Source organism: Amyelois transitella, chromosome 26 (assembly GCF_032362555.1).
Source record: "Amyelois transitella isolate CPQ chromosome 26, ilAmyTran1.1, whole genome shotgun sequence".
NCBI lineage: Eukaryota > Metazoa > Arthropoda > Insecta > Lepidoptera > Pyralidae > Amyelois > Amyelois transitella.
In genome coordinates, this window is record NC_083529.1 from 3,287,001 (window position 1) to 3,308,015 (window position 21,015).

Here is a 21,015-nt window from a genome sequence, read left to right on the forward strand (position 1 = left end):
AATGGTGCTTCACGCTGGTTTTGTGCTTTCGACATTGCTTAACCCAAAGCTTTACTGTTTGGCTTTACCAGTACATTTGTTTTTAAGTTTCCGAAAATCACATTTGCATTTACATATAAGGGGTAGACAGAGTCAACAGTCGAAAATTTCAAAGGCCACGTTCAGCTGAATGACTTTGTGGAGGGAGCGATGATTCGGCTCGAGGTTGTATATATCCAAGCAAAGCAACGTAGCTCCAATACGTGAAATCTTTGAAATCGCGTCTTAGATTCTTCGCTGCTATTGGTTGAGCGCGTCAATTTCTTCGCGATGATTGACAGTAGTTGTTTGATTGGATGTTGTAACGAGTGGCGTAGAGATGTCGCCACAACTTAATGCATAATGATTGTGTTGAGATTCGATAGTGGCAGGATGCTAGCCCAACGCCTAAAAGAAGAATCCCAAGTTTTGTTTTCCCTTGATTGAGTCTTACAATCTGGACGGGAAGGTAAGCAGCTGTGCGCACACTTTGTTCTTTATACGCTACTAGATCAGCCTGGAAACTTGTACACTAGATGAATGTGCCTTTGTCGCTTTTTATGACACCTGTGGAAAAGAGATGAAGTGGTCCTATTCTGAAGTGTCGGGAACCACGTGACAAGGTGAATACGATGTGGTAATCCCAATATGGACTGAAAATACCTGCACTATAAGTTTTTTTTTATCGGCCAGTTAGTTTTAATTGCTTAAATAATTTATACAATGTTGCCCGAATATCAAAAAAATAATTAAACTAAAAATAAAATTTGTTTAGCAGAACAGACCCAAAATAGACCTCATTTGTTGTTTAACAAAAAAATTGTTCCTAAGACTTAAGCATTGAAAGTATTACAGAAACAAAGGTGCTTAAATAAATATCTCATCTCCACAATTAATACGATATTATTATCCGTGTAAGTCATTACACTTTTCTCAAGTATGAACATGATTAATTTCCAACAACATAATTCAGCCATTAGAAGGTCGATTTTATGCTTGATCAGGCCTTTGTACCTATTTCGGTTTCGGTGTGACAATCACAATTCATTGGAACTAACCATAAATCACATCTACTTATACAAAGAGGCACGAAAGCCGCCAAGATTGGGAATTCCTTGCTATAGGACGTAGCCCGAAAACCAATTTTCGCGGTTTTATACTATAACATAAAAGCCAATTTTATGAAAAGGGTCTCCGGTCATTAAATGCCGAAAGGTACTTTATTGGCGGGATTTTTCATGGATTTTTTACAAGTAGGGAAGGGATTTGGCTGGTTAGTGGATACTTATCGATCGATATTACAATTGTGATTCTATAGTCAGGACTATATAAGTTTATCTAACTAAAGAAAAGAGTCATTGGTGCACTGTCGAGGTAGGAATTGAACCTGCGCCTCGTTTAAAATTAACAAAACAATAGTCTTTATTTTCGTCTAAACTAAAGTTATTGATGACATTTTGTATCAAATGTAGCTTCAGTACGTTACGTGAAAGTGTGTTTGTATGTTCGTCTCTCACGTCGAAGCCACCGAACCGATTTCTATGAAATTTTGCAAACATATTGTTAGGAGTAGTAAAAGCTGCTTATGTATAATTATTTCATAAGTAATTTTGGCTACCTTAATTCATCGACTACCTACCTACATCCCTATTTCTGAATAGAATGGTAGGGCAAGCCCTGTGATTGATTTATATTTGTTCGTCCATAGAAAGCAGCTCTATTGCTGTCGATAAACTCTGTTTTGTTAGCGATTTGAGACAAAGTTCGGTTTATACGTTGTGGTTAATTTAATTAAAATGTTTTCAGGAAATCACTTATCGATACGTATTGTCAAAATTCTTTTTTTTTTTTTTGTAAAATTAGAATTGGATCATTGCATTTTCTGTTCCTAGGAATTAAGTGAAAGCACGGAGACGAAGGCGGAGGCGAAGCTGGAAAAAGGACGACGAAATGGCAGCTCATTACATTTAGTTAATAAATGAAACCTTCTGGCCACTTCTAGGACAACAACTTTATCTAAATATGCTGTACTAACTATTATGAAGCCCTGCAGTTTTTCACCCGTAGGAATTTCAAGGATAAAATGCCTGTGCTATTTTTGAAGGTTATGTGTGTCTCTGTGCCAAATATCATCAAAATGGGTCTAGTAGTTTGGAATACTCCTAACAACATACCTTTTGTCTTGAAGAACGATAAATATAGCACTCCATTTCAGGGAAGTCCTCTAAAACGAAATGTTATTCAAATAGCGATCTCATCAGATAAGCACTGGACTGAAGCGATAAAAATATCTATGAATTTCCAATAAAAAAATCTTTTTGCGCGCAAAAAGGAATTTGCGGGGTACAGTTTAATAAAAATTTAAGCTCGTTTAAACAAGGCGATTCATATTCATGAAAAGCAATTCTTCATTCGTAAGAATAAATTACTTTCCCGCCAAAAGATATATTTTAGGTTACCACTTGGTTCTCGCATCACGTACCTTCTTACCTATTATGATGAAATTGTAACAAATAAAGGCGTTTACTTATGAAGGTCTTATGTTGATAAGAATGGGTGATTTAGACTCTTTCCATTATAGCGTATTGTCGATTTTATTTTCAGGTTCCAATTATTAACAGTGGTTCCAAATTATTCCAATTCTGGTAGCTCCCTTGCTGAAGACAGGCTGAATGTGGTATGTGAGTCTTGTGACTATTGTCTACTCCGTAAGAGATAAAGACGTGATAAGTGTGCGTAGGTACGTATAGATTACATAATTATCAAAAGCTACTATAATTCTAAACACAAAGTGTAGTGGAAAAAGTTGCTAAATGCTGCCAGGATTATGAATGCTGAAAATATTTTTGAAAATTATTAAAAGGCAGAAGCATCGGATAACAGCTACCAGCGAGGTACATGAAGAATCTGATATGTAGACAGATGACTCTCTATGACACATGATTTCTACAAATAAATGTCTCTCTCTGATGTCCCCGCAACGCAAGCAACGCGTCCTTATCAGACATTCAGGGTATCAATGTCTCAAATTGCTATTTAGCACACCCCATAAAACCTGGACAAGTGTCTAGCTATCAGAACTTTCCAGATCACTGGCCACGAGACACATTGGACCTATGGCGAGTGGAAAATATGAATGCTGCAAGAATTCGAATTTAAATTGTTGCCAAGTAGATTTTTAAGAATGCAATGGTCCGGAAAAGCGGAACGTTTATCTATTTTGCACGGAATTGGGGACGGAATATGAAATTTGTATAGAAGATCCGTGGTCGACCGTATTGATGATTTATTGATTAGACAGCGTCAGTGGCCTGCTGTTTTACTATAAGTGTCTTAGTATAATTTCTCGTCTTACAGGAAGATATACATACATACATACATATGGTCACGTCTATATCCCTTGCGGGGTAGACAGAGCCAATAGTCTTGAAAAAATTGAATGGCCACGTTCAGCTATTTGGCTTAATGATAGAATTGAGATTCAAATATTGACAGGTTGTAAGCCCGTCGCCTAAAAAAGAATCCCAAGTTGGTAAGCCTATCCCTTAGTCGCCTTTTACGACATCCATTGGAAAGAGAAGGAGTGGTTCTATTCTTTTTTGCACTGGTGCCGGGAACCACACGGCACACCACAGTAAGATATAACGAGATTATATTATTTTTGGAGACAACGAGGATTTCATTAAAAACTAATGCCTTCTTAACTCTGCTACAAAAACTAATGCCTTCTTAACTCTGCTTCAAAGGCTATGGTTACTCGTAACGATGGATGTAGTAAAAAGTATGTTGTGAAGAGCTGTAAGCACAAGAAAAACTCAACTGGATATGAACCTTAACAAAATGTCACCACGACCAAATCATCTTGGTATTAGAGCCGAAGATATCAAAGGACACAAGACTTCGTGCTCTCATCAGCCTCTTTCAAGACATTACACCGCTTAGGGCTGACAGACGAAATACTTTTATAGCATCAATTCATTCAGAAACAAAATGCCTTCTTAGTGTGTTGACTACATATTTCAACCAAATCATATTTATGATAATCGAGTATGTCGCCACCTCAGGAACCGACAACTGCTCAGGCAACATGAATAGTGTAACTATTATTCAATTATCCGGCACCATTACAAAAAAGAATAGGACCACTCCATCTCTTTCCCATGGATGTCGTAAAAGGCGACTAAGGGATAGGCTTCTAATTAAGGATTCTTTTTTAGGCGATGGGTTAGCAACCTGTCACTATTTGAATCTCAATTCTATCATTAAGCCAAATAGCTGAACGTGGCCATTCAGTCTTTTCAAGACTGTTGGCTCTGTCTACCCCGCAAGGGATATAGACGTGACCATATATGTATGTATGTATGTATTATTCAATTTGGGTAAGTTGTGTTCAACGGTTGCGCAGGTCTTTTCACTCGTTTCAAGTAAAAAACGTGACTAAGGCACACCCCGGATTCCTCTAGAGAGATAAGTAGGTACGTAACCAGGATTATTACCAGGAGGATAAAATGTCAGTCAGTCGCTTCAGTCTTGCATTTATGTAAATAAAATCATTTGAATTTGTAAAAAGTATCTCGTCTGCTGTGTTCCTAAATAAAGAACACAGATCACGTAACATAAATTTGTCTTTCCGCAAGTTTTAGGTATTCCGTGTAAAAAGTGTAGTAATAAAACAAGCATTTGTAAGTTCGCGACTTGGGCAGAGTTTTGAATTCCATTGTGGAGTGGCTACTACGGGTTTTTGGGGAAAATGTCTCTTAGGTCCTTGTGGAATTTATTATTTTCTTATAAGTGAGAGAGATATTTTTAGAGGATAAAAGTTGTAAATGATAGAAAATAATTTGAATGAAAATAATTGTTAAATGATAAGTATTATGGGTGCAATCAGCTGATTTCTTCAATTCAGCCAAGGCCTCCCTTGATTTGACATCATCTGATGGTGATTCTAACAGCTCCAGCTTACCAACATGTAGTTTAGCTTCACTTTTGTGTGGTACGTCTTTTCCTGTGATTCTTTTTAGAGGGGCCACTTCGGTTTCTCCAATCATACATTCAGAGCATTATTTAAGAAAACCACATGGGTCGCAGGTCGCACCGTCAGTGGACTGTTTGTTGCATCTAGCACAATTAAACATCTTGGGGCGTTTAGGTTGATCTTCTCTGTTTTAAAAAAGAAGGTTTAGTTACCTACTAAGTATGTGCTTCTAAGCGCACGATCTCAACGACTTATTGATGGTATGTGGGGCAAAAAGAAAGGAATTCCCGATATTCCCGCGGAAACGGAAATTACTGAGATTATTCGTTTTACGCGGGTGGAGCCACGGGCATATTCTAGATTTTTTTTTAAATATTGTTTCTTGTGAATCTCCTCGTAGTAATATTGTTTGGGAACTGCCGAGTTGAATTTGAGTGACTTTTAAAAAGTTAGCATCTGTTGACTTGTTCGAAAAGTAAACTTGGTAAACTAGGAAAAAAATATTTTTTAATTATCAAAGGAACTGAAAATAAAAGGATAAGGACAAATAATAACAGGAATAAAATATATTGAGCAAATAAAAGAAAAAAAGATTTACGCGCGCAAACTCTTAAATAGTTGTGTATAATTGAAAATGTATTTGATCTGAAGTTGTTTAAATGTCGCTTTCATTCCTTGGCGAAAAGTTTCTCAAGTACCAAAATACCTAAGTGTTTTTAGCGGAGCAGCAAGTCGGCACTTTATAAACTATCTCCCCGCGCTATCTACAATCTTAACGGCGGTGTGTTTTGTCATAGTCGAGGTCATTCAACAGACAAAAAATTAGGATAATATATACCTACTTACCTAGTCTATATTCAGTGTTATATTATACATATGATTTTACATACATATCTACGTAAAATCACGCAACTTTCCCGGTGAGGTGAAAGACTACATCTTTCCACTTGCCACTTCATTCACATTGTTCCGCCGCTTCTTCTACACATGCGCTTTGGAAGCGGTAGTAGTTATAATTAGATTTAAGTTATGTGACGTCAATAAGTGATACCTTGTATCCAATTTTGAAAATAAATCTATTCTATTCTATTCTATTCTATTAATAAGTCTCTTATTACAAGGTCTATGTTAGACGAATATTGGCATTGTTATAAAGGTCACTTATTTTACCTACTGTTGAAGGTTTTATTCAGTCAGATTTCTAAGAAACGTACGAGTATATAACACGCAAAGTCGAACAAAATAGTTGTTAATAGAAAAACCATTAGATACTTTGTACTAACTTATAGTTTTCCCAGAAACCTTACACGACAAAGAATCTCTCATTTGAAGTCAATTCATAAAGGGAAAAGTTCATCCTTCTTTTTACCATCAAAGAACATGATTATTGGACCGTGTTCGAGCTAAGTTCACTTGTCTCCACAGAGCAAGTATCGTCCGGCGCAGCGTTCTCAGCTCTGTGCCTGTCAGTCAAGTAGACATATGGCATTGTGAACTTCAAAGATATTTTGCGAAGGTTCGTTGATTCACTGAGGGTTAGTGCTTTATCCTGGTATCGTCGATGTAGGAATTATTTGGATATCTAAATGGTGTTTTGGTGTTTTTTAACTAATTGTCATAGGAAAAGAGTGATACACATACAGAATCAGGAATCTTGATAATAATTTATTAAAAAATTACACATATACATACATATAGTCACGTCTACAAACCTTGCGGGGTAGAGAGGGCCAATAGTCTTGAAAAGACTGAAAGCCCATTTTCAGCAGTATTAATGATGGAATTAAGATGCAAATAGGTATAGGTTGCTAGACCATCTCCTACAAGAGGTATCCCAAGTTCATGAGATAGCCCTTAGGCGCCTTTTTTATTAGCCGTTCCCTTAGTAATAGAAGAACTCTAGTTTTCTTAACGACATCCATGTGAAGATATGAAGTGGTTCTATTCTAAAGTGAACGCACAGAAATACATACATTAAACAAACATTTTTTTTATTGAAAGTAAAAGGCACATCCAGTTTTTCTACTGTATAAAGTATTTACCATGACAATACATCCACGCCACCTTTTCTAAGATCCTCGGGCGGTGACGCGTAAATGAAAATTTCGTATGATCGACACGAACGTATCCTGCGTATGTTTGAGTTGCCACAAAACATAGATGGTACGGAATTTGGTCCCGTTTTTATTTTACTGGTAATGTGGTGGTGCTGACACTGGAGAAAGACTCTAGTTTCGGAGTCAGATCTGGTTAAAATTATTGTGTGTATAAGGCGTATGTTAAAGTACTTTTTTTTAGAATGATCGATGTTTAATATACTTTAAATTTTGTCTTATTTTCTTGTCGAATTGTACAAATAATATTTCCATTATTAACCCATACAGCTGAACGTGAAAATATAAATTTCAAAAGTATTCTGAGGACAAACTTGGGATTCTTTTTAGGCGATGGGCTAGCAACCTGTCACTATTTGAATCTCAATTCTATCATTAAGCCCAATAGCTGAACGTGGCCATTCAGTCTTTTCAAGACTATTGTCTCTGTCTACCCCGCAAGGAATATAGATGTGACCATATGTATGTATGTATTCTGAGGACTGTTGGCTTTGTCTACCACTCAAGGGATGTGGACGTGACTGTATGTATGTATGGGTGAAACACAGATTGCAAGGACCGTATGTGCTATTGTTATTGCTGAGACGGCTGGGACTAACAATAATATTGGTTTGGTGCCAGCCAGCCATAGTTCTATGAAGTTACTAGTGGTCGAAACACAAAAGGAATCAAGAACCTTCGAGAACAAGGTGTATGTATATTGAAACAGCTCTTTCTATGTGGTACGTCTCATCTATTTATGTTTTCTTATAAATGTTCGTATCTTTAAAATTACGAAAAAGTGAATATTTTCCTATCTGACTTGACCTGACCTGACTGTATGAATTGTTGTAAAATTTGATTCTTGTTGTGTCAAGAACCAAGTTTATATTGAAGAAAAGAAACAGATTCAGAGAAAAGTTAGTAATAATGAACATTTTATACTAATTGTATGTGTTTATTTATTGCATTCAATTACTTTTTGCACTATCAAATATTATCAACTATTTCCTTTGCTATATGAGCGCTTTAGTTATTTCACGAATTTCTCAGTTCCTGATAAGAAAACACCCAGCACATTTCTCTCAATAAAAAAATTGATTCGTATAATTTTATTGGAACGGTCTTTAGCGTCATCAGTTTTGAGTTAATTGACTTTCATATCATCGAATTGTTAAAGAACGGTCCTGATAAATGGCATCTTATCGGTTTAGTATTATAGGTATAATGTTATTAATTTAATTAAAAATTGCCTAACTAATCTAAATCGCATTGAACTTTATCTCCGTAGTTGCAAATCAAATTTTCCTGGTCCCAGAAAGTTGTTGCGGGGCATTTGAACCTCCTTGGTTTTAATTCACCATTTCCATCAAAAACGCACATGTAGAATGAAGAGCAGTCTTCAGGATCAGCTGTGAAACCTTCTTCTTTGCAAATTGAGATTGTCGTGGCTGTAAGAAATAATAAACAAACATTTATGTCCGAAAGGATTCCATGAAACAAGTTATCATCAACAATAGCGCAATCTTATTTTTATTGAGTTACAATGGAGTTTTTAAAACGAAGATCTTTGATATACTAAGTAGTTTTTAAATAAGCATAGTTTATTGTAGCAGTAAAATTCAAATCAAAATACCTTCTGTAGTAACAATATTAACATCTTTGGGTGTCGTTGTAGCTTCACTAGGAACAGTGCTACTTGTAGTAACAATACCATCAGTTACTATTGTGTCAATCGAATCTTCTTCAGTAGTTGTTGATGATGTGGTTACAGGTTCTTTTGTGGTTGTTTTAGGTTGATCTGTAGTTGTACTAGGATCTATAGTTGTTGTAGTAGACGGTTTACTAGTTGCTGCTGTTGTGCTCGGTTTTTTAGTTGTAGTGTCTGGTTTTTCATTTTCACCACCATTTTCATTTCTTCCTAAAGCTTTATTAATGGCTCTTAGCAATGGAAAGTGTCCATCACCACAAACATTATTAAAATCATCAGTCTCAATGCTCCAGACCATACCTCCAGCTAAATTTAGGCTATTAGCATATTCAATCTTTCTGGTTAAAGATTGAGCATCGTCATATGATATCCAGTTAGCACCTTGAATTGCGTATGGTACTTTGGCTAGACTATCATATTTTAAGTCCCATGTTTCAGTCTGGAATCTATCGCAAATCTGGAAAAATTATGTATGAGTACTTGTATTAATATATTTGATTGTGGTATTTTTTATTTAGAAAATTTATACATCTGCCACCAAGGTTCTTGCTAAACGAGTAGTGGGCAGTATGTGATGAAAGAAAATAATTAAAATTCATTCATTTTAACGTCCCATTAGTAAGGTGGATATTATTGTGATTCTCTAAGAGAGAGAGAGAGAGAGAATGGCAGAAAAAATTAAAGACCAAATGCAGACTGAAGAAATGGTTCATTATAGCGATAAACCGGTTTACTGACTGCGTCTGCGTGCACATTTCGTTTATTCTTATCACGTCGAGTTCGCCTTTCTAGCTAATTAAAGTTTTAATTCCTGCGCTTTTTATCTGACGTGTTTGCTGAGAAACTAGAGGAAACTTGGAGTAAAGAGATTGTACTATACTTGAATAAACAGCTGTCGTTATTTGAGTGAAGGAATCACTCTTTTTAACTCTTGAATAAAATAGGAGTGTTATAAATTTGATGTAAAATTTTGTTTCTTTATGTGTCTGTTTAAGTTATTGTAATAGAGAAACGAATAGACGGATTTAGAATGGCCCCAAAATTTGTTAGAATCTTTTCTTGTATTATCTGTCATCTTGACGTGTTCCCGGTTGCACACTGATTGTCCGCTACGCTTCAAGGCCCAGGGTCCATTCTCAGTATCTATTGGTATCAATTATCTATTGGTGTAATATAAAATGCACTTAACATTAGCAATATTTACAATGAAATTAATGAACGCACAGCTGGAATGACTATATGAAATGAGCACAAACGTGGCATAAACATATTAATGGCGATGATTTCTAACGATGTGAGCCACAGAAAAAATCAAGTTTCAAATAGACGCTTCATCTTGTTTACCAGCCAACTTACCTCATTATACCCCATATAACCAGCAGTAGCAGTGTAAGGTCCTGACAGACCAGCGCCTATTGCTGGTGCCCTCACTCCGTTGACTGCTGGGTTTGTTAGGGTGAACGTCCTGCCGTAGAGAGGCATGCCTAGAACTAGTTTCTCGGGAGGACAACCTGGAATAGAGATCATCTTTCAAGTAAAACCTTTATTAGGTAGTATAAGATTAGTATTTTTCGGTTAAAAGTTCTGGTCTGCCGTGTGGTTCCCGGTACCAATAGAAAAAAGAATAGGACATCTCCATCTCTTGCCCACGGATGTCGTAAAAGCGACTAAGGCATAGGCTTATAAATTTGGGATTCTTCTTTTAAGTGATGGGCTAGCATCCCCTGCTAAGGATATAGACGTAATTATAAGTATGTAAGTTTCTCAGTAGAATTAAGGGCCCACCTCATCTTTTTTTCAACGTAAAATATATCGCCTTCTTATAATATCCACTTTGGTTAACTTTGGAACTCACAGCAATACCAATACCATCTTTCGCCATTTATCTCTACTCAGAATTTAAATTGTGATAAGCAAAATACATTACCTTGACCCAACCAGTATTCAACAGCAACATCAACAGTGTACAAGTCTTGTCTGTCTCCAGTATCACCTTCTCCTTTATGGAGGGGTGCGTTGTGACCAGTCATGGGATCCCAAGCACCGTACATATCATAAGTCATTAGGTGAATGTAGTCCAAGTACCTGGAATAATTCAATGATCTCACAAATTGACTTTAGCGAATCTTCGCCTTAACAAACTACTCATAGCATTCACTTTGCTTCATATTTTTTTAACCACATCTTCTACCAAAAGTTTTTGTTCTGAAGAAAAATTTAGAAATAAACCCAAAATTAGTCAATGTATGGTAAATACTATTTACCAGACTTACTATAGTTATTGAGGGTCTAATTCAAGTTTTTGAATTCGTTAAGGATGATTATTGAAATTTAAGAATAAGACAAAACATTAAAATAGCATAATTCATATCTTAATCACATTTTTATATGGATTTAATGAACTAAATTTTAAGACGTTGATGAACAGAATAGATAAACAAACATACGGGATTATTACCGATTTGCATCAAACAATGACTGACTACCTAAACAGCGTTATCATATCAATAAATAATTCTGACAGAGCGGAACTGTTGAACCTTACGTTGATAAATACTGATAAAAACGTTGCCATAGAATTTGATTGTAAAAAAGAAATATTATGAAATTGCAAATGAAAGATAAGATGCAATTTTTCTTAATTGTGAGAAATGACTATAAAGCGAGATAGCTGATAATATTATAGACTTACCGCATTTGATTACAATACTCAATGGTATATATGACCGATTATGTATGATATAAACCAATAAAGTGTTTTGTGCGTGACGTAAAGGATTCCGTTTTCTTTGATAAGCAATAAGGAATCTTTATGTTAAAAGTATGTTTATTTCGGTTAGACGCAAATGTTACTATAACTCCCAAACCTTTCTTATGTCCTTCTATGTAGATTTTATAAGAGATGATAAAAGAACGAATGTACTTAAAGTCAATCAACCAAAACTTGGTGTGAGACTGTCAGCAGACATTAAAAACTGAGACAAAACGTATCCATTCAATTATATGCGGCCTTATAAAAGCAAATATCTTTGAAGATCAAGACGAAAATGAAGACATGCAAATAAGAGATAAAGTAACTTACTGTGAAATAACGGGTATGTCATAAGAGAAAGACGCACTGGCTCTTACAGAAGACACAGCCGCAGTCAACAGCAATCCAAATTTATCAAACTCTTCTTTCAATTCCCTAATGAGTTGGGTGAAGTTATCCACATCAGCTAGTCCATGTACTGTGTCCCGTCGATTCGGGTATTCCCAATCCAGGTCTAAACCATCAAAGTTGTATTCTCGGATCATGGCAAGAGCGCTCTGGATGAAATTCTGGCGAAATGTAGGGTTTGCTGCCATCTGCAAAAATATTTTAAGATTTGATTGGTGTTTCTCTGAGTAACTTAATTATGAAGACGGTAATTCGTTATGAATGAAGCTGCCATATAGTCTGGTAGTAAAACACAACAGTGTGCGTCACCTGCATTTATAATGGAAAGCTATCTATCGTGGGTAGTTCATCAACCGTTTAAGTTTGGTTTGAAAGAGGACTTTAGAAGCAGATCGCTAACGGAATGACCTATGTCTAGCAGCAGAATTCTTGGGCCTGGGATGAAGATGATGCATTATATGATGCTTCCCAAAATTATTCTTATATCAATATTTCATATTGAAATGTTAAATGCACTTAGATACATAATAATTACTATGGGACTTACAATAGAATATCTAGCCGATCCTTCGTTCCAACCACCAACAGCTAATATTGTTTTTAGATTTGGATTCTTTTCTTTCAAGTTAGTGAATTTTCTAAAATTACCTGAAAAATATATGCATTATGAAAATTTATATTGGATAAATTAGTTGACATTAAAATTACGATATAATCAACATAAGTATTAAAATCTCATGGTCTCACGTAAGAAGTTTATAGACAAACAGTGATAGATTGCGAGTAAAGTCTAAGTCAAATGAAAAATCAGTAATTTAGTCATTAATTGTTCACAAATTACCTTGACCTGCGTCTAAGTCCAGATTCGAATCCAGGGACACCATTGTCCCTTGACTGTCGATACCAGTAAACGAGTACACCACGTGAGAGCACAGGTCTGTGTTCACATTCTCCACGGCAAATTTACCTAGTCCAGCCCTGTACGTCGCCCAGGTTCCATAGTAGCAGACAACGACCTCTGAAAATCATATCGATTTCATAATTTTTATTAAGAAACAAATTCTTTTCTTTTTTGATTTTAGAACTAACGAAAGACTTCTCTATAGCATCTTCTATATCACAGTGCGTTTTGATTATATTTTGCGCTATAGGGTTTAAAGCTGATGATGTGATAAAGACATAATCTGATTCTTCACAGAATGTGGCAAGCTATGCCAATATTTGTATGATAAATATTGGGAATTTTGAAACCTAGTCTATAGAAATTTACGCCTTTAAGGAGCCTAGAAAGCCATGTAAGGACCTAATTTTAGACTCCTCCAAAGACATTTGCAGGAAGAGATATGGTTATTATGAAACTGTTCCAATAACTTTAATTTAATTAATATTCACTTACTGTCACCATACACAAAATAACTTGAACAACTTAACAGAAACACCAATGCAAGCCAACTCATTTTGATTTTTTAATAATAACACTATACTTCCTATTAAACCAGCAGTAGGAATAGATTATTTCATGTAACACGCATGTTAATAAAGATTTACTTATCTATTTTATCAATAACAATCACTAATACCTAATAAGTACCTAACAATGAATGATAAATGTATTTGCAAAATCTCTATAGATTGATTCATCTGTGATCTTCATTCATTTTAATCATCATTATCTTACAGGCGTCAGTCTCAGTCGCGTCCTTACCTCTTTGCAGAGTTTGTGACATCGATTCAGATTGGGTAAGTCAGGTATATAAGAAGCGACTCCCGTCTGACCTCCGCAACTTTGTACGGAATTCTTATATAGGATCATGGTTACATATCTAGTTGCCTGCATGCGTAGGTTTCCTCACGATGTTTACCACCAACGCAAGAGCATCATTTTTGAATTGACATACTTAGTTCTTTGAATTTGATTATTACATATGAAAATGGTTGTTTTGTAAATTTTACTTTAGCGTTTTGAAATGAAATAAGTCTTATACATTTTTCCTAAAACTGACAACAAAAAAACTCTCTCTCTCACTTTTGTGTGCATATCGTCTTTTTCCGCTACGCAGATAATTTTTACGTATTTTAAACTTTACTGAACCTTTACAATAAAAATGCGTTATCTACTAAATTATGTGAATTTTGAGAAATTAAAAAGAAAAGAATGAGTATATCGAGATATGTAGTTTTGAAATTTCTAAACACTACGTATACTAATTAGCAATGTTTAATCATAGTTTATCTTATCGAATAGGATTTTCATAGAGTATAATAATGAATTAACTATGACGATATGAAGTATATAGTATGTAAACAAATTTATTTCAGTATATTTAAAGAAATATTTGCATTTTCCTTTTCCTTTTGGCGATAATCCCGGTTATTATTATTGTCTTTTCTGAGGAAGAGCTAGCGGCGTGCCTTTTTGATCATGATCCTGGATTTACCCAGAGTTAGGGTTTTACACGAAGAGACTCCCGTCAGCCCTCCACAATATTTGCAGTAATAAATTAACTCATATTGGATCATGCACATCCAGTGGCAGTATTCATATGCAATTATGCAGGTTTCCTCACGATATTTTTCCTCATTGTGGTTTTATAAGTTATAGGAAATATCGGTTTATTCCACTTTGGTCAACTGTGTGATCAAGCTTCACATTCGACGCCCTATTTTGGAAATCGGGTCGTACGCAACTGCATAATTAAAACTACGCCTCAAATTTATGTGTCATAAAATCAATTCACAGCAAGTCTACAATTTGATGCAAAATAAATACGAACAGTACAGAAGAATAACTGGTGTTCTTTTCCATGTAAAGTAGGAAATACAAACATACATTAAATAACACTCTTTTCCAAGAAGGGTAGGCAGAGACTCTTTCCACTTCCACTGCATACTACCTTCGCTTCATCCAGATTCATAACTCCCTTCATGCAAGCTCGGCGGTTTCGGGTTCTCTTGCCCTGACTCTTTGCCAGGATGTCCATAATTTGCTCAAGACACGTTCGTCTAGGCCTTTAAAGTAGGAAATACAAGTAATTAACATAGTCTTAAAATTAACTTACTAACGAAGACTTTTAACAATTGTTTTTGTATCTAGATATTATTTTATAATTCTTCATGTATATATGTTATTTCCATTTAATTATTATTATCACTATGCCAAACAGCTGATCGTGGCCTATTGGTCTTTTCGAAACTGTTGGCTCTGTCTACCCCGCAAGATATATACACGTGATTATATGTGTGTATGTTTAATTATTATAAAGTAGTTATGTTATCGCTTCACTTTGTTTATTTTATAACTTATATTTACTTATTATAATTTTATAGCTTAAGTTAAGTGTTAAGTCTGCAATATAATTATTTTTCATTTGTTCGTACATTACATTTCGGCTGAACAGTTTAAATTCGTATTACGCGGTGTATCGGAAAACTTTACGCAATTAAGCCGGTCGAATCATACCGAAACTTTATTGTTGAAGGGGTATCCGAAACCATTAACGGGAATTCCATCGGTTTTGGGATTCAAAAGTATCTTTTTAATTAAAAAAACAAGGGATGAAAGGTATGTATAGATTCATGTAACATATATACTACATTCTAGTAGGTAGTAGGAACTAATAGTATAAATTCAAAAAGTTTGTTTGTTTGTTTTCTCTGAACGCGTTATCTACTGAACTAATTTTCTTGCGAATTATTAAATTTATCTTTTAGTTTTTCTGTAAAACTATTTCTATACCAAATAGAATAAAAATATAAATAAATGTCTGGAAAAAACATATACTTTTCATCCCGGTAAGAACTATAGTTCCCGTGAAATTTGTGGAAAACTGGTAATCTTTTGCAGGTGGCACTAAATTCGCGCGTGTAGGTATCGCTTATCACTCGCAGGCGAAACCGCGGGTAAAAGCTAGAACATTTATAAAACCACACCTTTTTGTAGAGCGGTGAGCAGAGACTACAAGATTCTAATGATATACTATTACGAAGCCTATTCTATGAGGCCACCATACAAATTATACTAAAAATTCACTTGTCACTCCTCCCATAATGCAGACAAACTTATGACGTTTAATTGTTAATTCCCGTTTTCGCGGGAATTCTGTGAAATCCTCTCTTAGTGCACCCCAAGACTACCTAAGGAACCTACAAGCGCAGCGATTTAGGCCATGCGTTGTGACTGACTAACTAAGACATTCACTTAGTAACGGAAGAGTTTTATATTTAAAGCTTATTCAACACTGTATGGTATCAATAGAGAGAGAAAAAACCTGTGTATCCTTGCGATTGGACAGCGAAAATTGAATTTTTAAGGCCCTACACCGGCTTTTATGTCGGTACTATGTTCTAGTTTTGTTTCCGTAAACATTTCGGCAATAATTTAGCTAGCCCGACGGCCAGCGTTCAAATAAAAGTCGAAAAAATGTCTACGCCATATGCGCTTTTCCGGCCTATGGGTAAGGTTTGCAGAAAAAGTTAATTTATTATAGTTTAGAAAATGAATTTATTAACAGACGCTACAAAAATCGTTTAAGATAAGAAAAATTTGTACTTTTTTGTTTGTTGATTGTTTGAAATGATTTTAATTTATATTCTGCATCAGAGGTTTGACCATTACACTAAAAGATTGACTCTTAAGTCTTTGGCTTAATTCAGGTTAAAGGTACTATACTTACCTTTAAATTAACAAAGTAAGTCATACCTATGTAGGCAGACAATTATGTAGAAATATAATCATGTCTTAAAACACAGAATTAGTCTTATTCATTAGTTTAATTTTTGAGAATAAAGAATTATATGACTTTTTTTTATGAAGATAATATGATTTGTTGCGTCATAACGACATACAATAATACTTATTGTTCGAAGTAAACTGTTCCAAGAAGATTTTTTTTTGCAATCAAATTTACATAAATTTACTTACTGCCTACCCCTCCAGGAAAGAGGCGTGATTTTATGTATGTATGTAAATTTACTTAATATTGAGCCTTTCATTGCTATCTGTACTTGTTCTATCCTTTTTTCAAACAGGATGCGGTAACCGCCAAATGGAATTCATGGGCTTCTAAAATTTGCTGGTAATATTTTTATTAATAGACTCAGGAATGCCTATTAACATGAGGAATTCCTTTTAAATGAATTTAGTATGTGGATATTAAAACTCACTATGGCTCAGCGGTAAAAAAATCAATTATTTTCTGACGGTCTCTGTTGCGCAGCGGTAGTGTGCTTGTCACTAAAAGTCCCGGGTTCGAATGCCTGTCAGGGCATAATGGAAAATTATTATTTTCTTTTCTGATGTCTTTCTACATAAGTTTTTTTTATTATAAAATATAGTCTCTCATAACTCGAACTTACTTTGAAGTTAACTCAATCTGTGTCATTTTTATATTTTTATTCCTTGTTATATGAATAATATCTATCAATACACACATGCCTAATGCGATAGCGAAGAAATTTCATAACAGTTTTTTATTCCCTTATATGTATATCATATGAAATACACTATAACACCATTAATAAATATTATCTACGAAGGTAATAATAATCCCTAAGAATTATATGCTTTCAAAAATCTACGACTGCAATCAGACTGAATAATTGTAATTATCAAAGCTGTAGAAGATAAAATCATGTTTCTACGTACTGTGTACGTTTCTTAGAATTTCATATTTAACATGAAATAATGCAATCTTTATAGTAAAGTGAGTCATAGAGTTATACGACAGAACATGACTTTTTAATCTTTGGCTCTATACATACATACTAAATTCGTAGCGTAGTAGTATGTTTGTAGTAAGCTACGAATTTCGAATTCATCCTCATAAGAGTTACCGTGGGATTAACGAAAAAGCTATTATTATTATACATAAAATTGTTTTATGTAACAAGACTACGAGAATAAGGAAAACATCAAATGAAAGCCACATTCGGCGACGTTGTATTTATTAAATCAAATTACAGAGAAGACTTTGGCTAAGGGCTGTTTTACATTAGTAGCAGTAGAGATGTAAAGATTATTTTTTGTAAAATCTTTAAATGTTAAAACTGGTGTTTTGTATTTGTTTGGTTCGGTCTTGTGTATGAACTAAACCGGTTGATTAAGAAAATCTAATGGATTAGTGTAAATGAGAACGTTGGAAGTGGAAGGTCAAGAACTTGTGACTTGATCAAATCGGAGACTTCCTAGCGAAAGCTTAGGTCAAAAGTACTGTAACCCGACGAACTTGCATGAAAAGAGTGATGAATTTGAATGAAGCGAATGGTCACGTCTTTATCTCTTGCGGGGTAGACAGACCCGACAGGCTTGAAAAGACAGAAAGGGCACGTTCAGTTTTTTTACTGGTTGTTAGCCTATCGCCTACAAGTATTAGCTATTAATTTAAAAATGTCTCGCTAAAAGTGACGTAATGAAATTTGTATTTGCCTTTTCGCATGGCCCGACACGGACTTTGCTCGTATATATTTATTCAAATTTATTGAAATAAATGTAAATGTGAGAAATAAATCTGTTGGGTCTTTCTGCCAGTCAAGCAACAGGTGGCGTCGAAAAAAAGGAAAAGTTATTTAAAAGGTAAAACAAAAAGTTAAGTACAAAACGAAAAAGTAGCGGGCCAGGTTAATTTTAACTCACGTGGAAATACAAATGGTTTTTGAAATGGAGAAAGAAATGACAGCATGTAATATTTTGATTGGAGGAGAAAAAGTGGAGCAAGTGAAAGAGTTTGTATATCTAGGATCAAAGTTTACATCAGATGGCAAGTATGATAGTGATATTGAAAGGAGAGTGAACGCGGGGAACATGGTGAATGGAGCTTTGCATGCCTTTATGAGCAGTCAGAAACTATCCAAAAAGGCTCGACTGGCTGTGCACAGGGGCGTGTTGGTCCCGACATTAATGTATGGGAGTGAAAGTTGGGTATGGCAAAAGAAGCATGAAAGCAGAATAAATGCAGTGGAAATGAGAGCGTTAAGAAGTATGATGGGTGTGAAATTGAGTGACAGGATAAGGAACAGCGTGATAAGGGAATGTTGTGATGTGAAAGAAGATGTAGTTACAGGAATAGAAAAGGGTATGTTAAGATGGTTCGGTCATGTGGAGAGGATGAATGAAAGCAGGTTGACTAAGCAGATATACAAGGAGAGTGTGGAGGGAAAGGTCGGAGTGGGAAGACCTAGACGAACGTATCTTGATCAAATTAAGGACGTCCTGGTAAAGGGTCAGGTCAAAAGTACCCGAAACCGCCGAGCTTGTATGAAGAGAGTTATGAATGTGGACGAAGCGAAAGAAGTATGCAGAGATCGTGGCAAGTGGAAAGAGGTAGTCTCTGCCTACCCCTCCGGGAAAGAGGCGTGATTGTATGTATGTATGTATGTATGGAAATACAACACGGTGCTTCTGATTTCCTAAAAAATAATAAATGAAATTCAATACGTACATAATATAATTAAGCTTATTTCCGGATGAGACTACATATTTCCATTTTCCACGATCACTGCATACTTCTTTTGCTTCATATCAATTCATCAGTCATCACGCGAGGACGTCAGTTTAGGGTCCTTTAACCTAACTTACCTAAGCATTCACCACATCAATTGTATTGAGGTGAAAATGAATTAATTCTACACACATATGTATAATAACATCTTATCCCTTACAGCGTAGAGCATACAGTCTTGATAGTCTTTCGCCTGAAATAATTCATAAATGTAAGAATAATAAATGGCTTCCTTGACCTAGTGGAAACGCAGCTTAAGAATACCTGGTAATATTGTATACAGGGGATTTGCCAAAACGAACAAATTAAAGAGAGTGTGTCGTGTGGATTGAAATACAATTATCAATTCATTATGAAATGGGAAACGCCATGTTCGTGACGTATAGTATAGAGTTATGTTAATGACGGCTGTTCATTAAAATATTATAAAAAGAAATGGTAATGGTAATTAATTATTTTGGAAACGTTTTAAAGAGAAGACCAAGACAAACATATCTTGATCAAATTGGAGACGTTCTATTGAAAGGTGAGGTCAGGTCAAGTTTACCCTAAACCAACGCGCTTGTACGATAAGATTTCATAGAATTAATCCACTTTTGTATCTGGATGATATCACCTATTATTTGTTAGTTTCAATTTGACTAACCTGAGAGCATTATCAGCCAGTCAACTTAAGATTATGAAAAAGAATTGTAGTACAAAATTTATTAGTAATTATGATACCGTAATATGATAAATTAATATAAGTTTTTGCATTAATATTTAAACTAGCTTTTACACGCAAGACCGCACGCGTTTCCTTTATATTCAGTTCCCGTGGGAATTTGTAATTTCCCCTCTTAGCCTTCTCTTGACTGTTTGTCAGTCACATAAAAGTAGTAAAGCATTAATTTCATATTAATTAATTGATGACGATTCAACTTAATACATACATATAGGTATAATCATGTATTTATACAGTGTCAATCAACGGAATGGCTTATAAACATGATCTTCTTTTTGAGGCAATGGGCTAGCAACCTGTCACTATTTAAATTAATCCTACTATTAAGCCATACAAATCAGTCTGTAATTGAACTTAATTTATACAAAAATGATTTTTCTTTCTTAGTTTAATTTCGCAGTAATATCTTCAAAAGACAAATTACTAAAAGCGAAGCCATTGAGTACAGTAAGCCAAATTTAATTCATCCCAAAAAGAAATGGACACTTACAAATGAGACTGGTATTCTAAGAATTCCGACCCGCGCGGTGCAGACAAATGTAGCAAAAAGACTAAAATAATTTGTCGCACCGTCAGTGGCGAGCTTTACGTAACAGGAATGTTTACTGAGCGAAATAAACATGGCGAAACATATTGCCAGAAGTGCTATTTTGTAACGATTTGTGCTATGTTTTTGACATTTTGTCAACTTTATAAATTTTCTTAGGTTGTGATAAAAAAAATTCCATTCATAAGTTTGTTTATCCACAATAATGCAAGTTTATTTGTTTGTTTGTCTGATACGATCTCCATAACATTTCGCATACACCACAGAGATGGACATGGGGTAATTTACACA

The 21,015-nt window shown here is 35.0% G+C and overlaps 1 protein-coding gene across 1 annotated transcript; it reads right to left on the minus strand.

The window, feature by feature from the left end:
* Positions 1 to 6,910: 6,910 nt before the first annotated feature.
* On the minus strand, positions 6,911 to 13,490 carry LOC106135267 (probable chitinase 2). The gene is made up of 8 exons (XM_013335514.2): positions 13,354 to 13,490; positions 12,799 to 12,975; positions 12,505 to 12,605; positions 11,880 to 12,145; positions 10,725 to 10,882; positions 10,154 to 10,308; positions 8,723 to 9,254; positions 6,911 to 8,537 (listed from the first exon to the last, which is right to left on the minus strand). Exons 1-8 carry the CDS (start codon positions 13,412 to 13,414, stop codon positions 8,344 to 8,346), a joined length of 1,644 nt encoding a protein of 547 aa, XP_013190968.1. The 5' UTR covers positions 13,415 to 13,490; the 3' UTR covers positions 6,911 to 8,343.
* Between the last annotated feature and the right edge of the window lie 7,525 nt (positions 13,491 to 21,015).